Genomic DNA, 4,654 nt, shown 5'->3' with positions numbered 1-4,654 from the left:
CCATAGCCCGACTCTCATTTTAAAGTCTGGACGAGTCAAGTCTAGAATCTCACATGTTTAGGTTGTTTGTTATAAAATGTGTTTGTTATCCATGCACTCTCTTATGATCAAATGTTTAATATGTTACATGATGTTTATTTATATAATTAGCTCACCCTTGCCTTGTTTTTGTGTATGTTGCATGTTTCTCTTTTGCGATGATCATCCTTGTTGGATGTGAGCAGATGAGCATGAACCCACTTTGGAGGATGTTTTGGAAGACCAAAACAACACTGATGCTGCAGCTTAGTTTTTTTTTAGGATTTATAATTTGTTGACCTTCTAGTTGAACATATGTATCTATTTTGAAAAACTCTAGAATTTTTCCCATGTGTTTTGTTTATTTAATTTCCTCTAGATTTCGGGATTACTGTAATCACAACCTGATTAACTTTCCTACTCTTCAACTGCTCTCTTTTATTATCAATGTGGACATCTTGATTTTTAGACATGTATGGTATAAAATAGGGATGTCACACATAGCACACAACCAAAGTTTTCACGAAAGAACCAAGCATATAGAGCTTGATTGTCATATTGTTCGTGAAAAAGTACAAGCGAATCTACTACGTTTACTCCCCATTTGCTCCGATGAACAACTAGCAGACATTTTTACCAAGTTCCCTCATCGTGTTCGTTTTCGGCTCATCGTTCCCAAGCTCGGATTGCTGACCATCCACCATCCAGCTTGAGGGGAGGCTATTGGAGTTAGTTACTTAGTGGATTCTGTTTATTTACAGTAATCACACATATTCTGTTAGGATTTTCCTAAGATTTTCTTGTTATCCTTTTTCCCTTTTTATGTTTTACCCATCCCCAATAGAGTTCTCTCCTTGATGTTAATACATGAAAAATATACAGCACACATAATAAATAAAAACAGTTTAAAGCTTTTCTGCGTTTACCTCTGCTCCTCCACTCTTCTTCTTCTTCTCCGATCTCATCCTCTCTTCAACCTCCTTTTGATCTTCTTTCTAAAGCCTTCACGTGGTTCTTTGACCTTATGAGAAGACGCTGTTGATTTGCTGCCGATCCATCCAAGGAGGAGCTTCGATCATCTTCTCTACCTATCCAGGAGGAGCTTCGATCACCATCTTTGCCTCCCGAGAAAGGCTCCAACCTTATCTCTGCTCTGCTCTGCTTCCCACCTACTATCTGACACACAAAATGCTTCCAGCTGAAGACTTGGTGGGTGTCTGAATAACAAGACACGGTATTTGGGTTAAAAGGCTGGTCGGGCCTTCTAAAATGGCTAGGCCCATTTTCTTTAATTCAAGTGTTATCTTTTTAAAATTAAGAGATTAAGTTAAATTAAAGTTTTGATTATTTTCAATTTTCACTTAAGAGAAAAGAGAAAACACATTTAACTTTATTTTAAATTATATATTTTAGAATATAAATTTATAATATAATAATTTGTAATAAAAATTTGTATTATAAATTATGTAATTCAAAATACAATATAATTTAAAATGTGGATTTGTAATTATTATAATTTTAGAATATAAAAATGTTATTTAATATCTTATATTATAAGATTTGAAATGTTTTTTAAATTGTTTATGGATTTCCCATTCCAAAAATGAATTCTATAATATAATATAAACCTGTACTAAAATTTATTTAAAAAAACTTGAAAATTTTAAATTTATGAAATTAAATGTTAAATACCTAAATTGGACTTGGCAATAGAGATATCATTTTCAATAGTCAATCATTAGACATAGAAATAACCTAGAAATTCATAATTCCTAACTATTTTGCTTATCTATATAAATCAAACATATTATCTTTGTTTTAACGTTGAAAGTCATATTTGTTTTATTTTATTTTTATTGTGTTTAGACTTAAGCGTGATTTTTGTCTTTGATTATTCCCTTTTTATGTCTGAAATCAAATAATAATCATACTAATTACATTAAAGAGGAGATATGAAAGTAAGTGAAGAAAACTTTTTTTTAATCACTTGTATACAAAAGGTAGAATAAAAAAAGGTAAAACATATGAGAAATAAGAATATGTCTTCCTTAATAATTTTGTTGATTCAATAACTTTTCCAATGATTTAATAAAAATACACAGTTGAGAAAAATTTTATATTTACTATTTTAAATTTTATTGAAAATAAATAAATTTCCTCGACTTCCCAATTGTAAAATGCAATATTTACAAAATTTAACGAATTTATATATTTTGATGTAATAAAATAATAAGGAAAATAGTTAAACTTTATATTAACAAAAATATAACATCTCATTTCAAAATAATATAATATCTACAATATTTTATTTTTTCTAACATTTTTTTCTAATTTTATTTTTAAGTAATCATGATTTTAAATTTAAATGGTTATATTTTTATTTTTATCTTTCAAAAACCGTTAATCTAAAATTAATTATTTAAATGGTTAAGACACTTACTTGTGGAACCACTGCAGGATTCAGAAAAATAGACTTAAGGGTCTCAGAACTCTCGCGGTTGACAATGGCTGCAGCAGTGGCAGCAAACATGATAATAAAGGTTCTAATGAACTCAGCAGCAACCTTTTTTTCTAGATAAACAAGAGAAGGTGGTAGAGATGCACCAGAACTAAATGAAATATCAGGTGTTAAATAGATTTCATTATAATTTTCCATATGGCTCACTACAAAGAGATGAAATAGTTTTGTGGTGGGTGAGAAGAAGAAAAAGAATCACCGTATGCAGAAAAATAAGTTCTCTGCAAAGTCTCTTCAACAAACAACAAACTCTGCTCTCAACAATGAACTCTCTCGAGTTTATATAAAAGCATGCATTGCTGTTAAAGAAACATAGACTTATTGGTGGAGTAGTAGGTTTGGCGGGAAGAACAAATAGACCTCAGCACCGATAAGCATAATAGATTAGACTTATTGGTGGAGTACTAGGTTTGGCGGGAAGAACAAATNCTCCACCAACAAGTCTATGTTTCTTTAACAGCAATGCATGCTTTTATATAAACTCGAGAGAGCTTATTGCTGATTCATTGCTGAGAGCAGAGTTTCTTGTTTGTTGAAGAGACTTTGCAGGGAATTTATTTTTCTGCATACGGTGATTCTTTTTCTTCTTCTCACTCACCACAAAACTATTTCATCTCTCTGTTTGAGCCATATGGAAAATTATAATGAAATCTATTTAACACCTGATATTTCATTTAGTTCTGGTGCATCTCTACCACCTTCTCTTGTTTATCTGGGAAGAAAGGTTGCTGCTGAGTTTGGAACCTTTATTATCATATTTACTGCCACTGCTGCAGCCATTGTCAACCGCGAGAGTTCTGAGACCCTTTAGACACTTACTTGTGGAACCACTGCAGGATTCAGTGTTATGGTTGTTATATTTGCCACCGGACATATATCAGGAGCCCACTTGAACCCAGCTGTTACATTTTCGTTTGCTGTGTTAAAGCACTTCCCATGGAAACATGTGTGTAATAANTCTTTAAGTTAATTATTTTNTGCTATCAAAAATCAGGTTCTTCTTCATTGATATATGTGATAATTAAATTGCAGGTGCCTATTTATATTGGTGCACAAGTTTTGGCATCGATTTGTGCCGCATTTGCTCTGAAAGGGGTTTATTATCCTTTCATGAATGGTGGAGTTACAGTTCCTTNAGGTGGATATGGCCAATCTTTCGCTTTAGAATTTATTATTACGTTCAATTTGATGTTTGTTGTCCCTACAGGAACCACTGACACCAGAGCGGTAAGTCTATTTTTCTCCTCTCTCTATATCTCTCATTATTTATTTTATATTCCATATTATGAACAACACAAAGTGATATTTTTCTATTATAAACTAAAAACACCAACATCACCACCCTTATTTAAAAACACCTTCGTACACCAGAACTGACTCATTATAAACAGGAAGTCTATATATATATATATATATATATATATATATATATATGAATTTCATCCATGCAACATCTAAATTTTTGATTGATATAATTGCAGGTGCGAAAACTTGCAGGAATTGCGGTGGGAGGCACTGTGATGCTCAATATACTGATAGCAGGGTATATCACTGTTTNTGAAAGTGATGGTTTATATGAAGTTGTCATTCATTATATTATTTATGGAGTTTGTTTAAATATGCTTAAACTTAAACTGCAGGCCAGTATCAGGAGGCTCAATGAACCCAGTGAGAACACTAGGTCCTGCTATCGCTACAAATAATTATTAAGATATATGGATTTATATGATAGCTCCCGTACTCGGAGCTTTAGCCGGTGCATGTACCTATACTGCAGTGAAACTGTCCAAAGAATGTGAAAGCAAATGACTTGTCTATATTGTCATAAGTCATNATTCCATCTAAAGATCGAACTTGAACACTACAACATGGATGATAGATTCCGATGATAATATATAAATGTTATTCTTGGTGTGTTTGGTTGGAGATTGTCATTTATTTCACAGAGGAAGATGTTTGTCCTGGGGTCTTCCTTTTTTCGGTTTTTTCATGTCCATAGTTTATGGCTAGATGAATAAAATCCAAGGTAAGATCACTGACATGCTTTTGAAATTCAGAATCATAATGCATGACATACAAAAAGTGCGTTGTTCTAAATTTCTTAATCCATGAGTCGGT

The 4,654-nt window shown here is 32.2% G+C and overlaps 1 protein-coding gene and 1 pseudogene across 1 annotated transcript in view; one reads left to right on the top strand and one right to left on the bottom strand.

The window, feature by feature from the left end:
• Window positions 1–1,211, bottom strand: part of LOC106761772 (vacuolar protein-sorting-associated protein 33 homolog) — a 5,696-nt gene extending 4,485 nt beyond the window's left edge. The window contains exon 1 of the mRNA XM_022780321.1: window positions 945–1,211. Within this exon, the coding sequence (XP_022636042.1) occupies window positions 945–983 (39 nt within the window). The 5' untranslated portion in view covers window positions 984–1,211. The remainder of the gene's footprint in view (window positions 1–944) is intronic.
• A 1,834-nt stretch (window positions 1,212–3,045) lies between these two features.
• On the top strand, window positions 3,046–4,622 carry LOC106760520 (annotated as a pseudogene).
• The last annotated feature ends 32 nt before the right edge of the window (window positions 4,623–4,654 follow it).

The sequence above is a fragment of the Vigna radiata genome, chromosome 5 (genome assembly GCF_000741045.1).
Source record: "Vigna radiata var. radiata cultivar VC1973A chromosome 5, Vradiata_ver6, whole genome shotgun sequence".
NCBI lineage: Eukaryota > Viridiplantae > Streptophyta > Magnoliopsida > Fabales > Fabaceae > Vigna > Vigna radiata.
The sequence above is the reverse complement of the archived record's forward strand: the minus strand, read 5'-3'. Positions and strand labels throughout refer to the sequence as shown.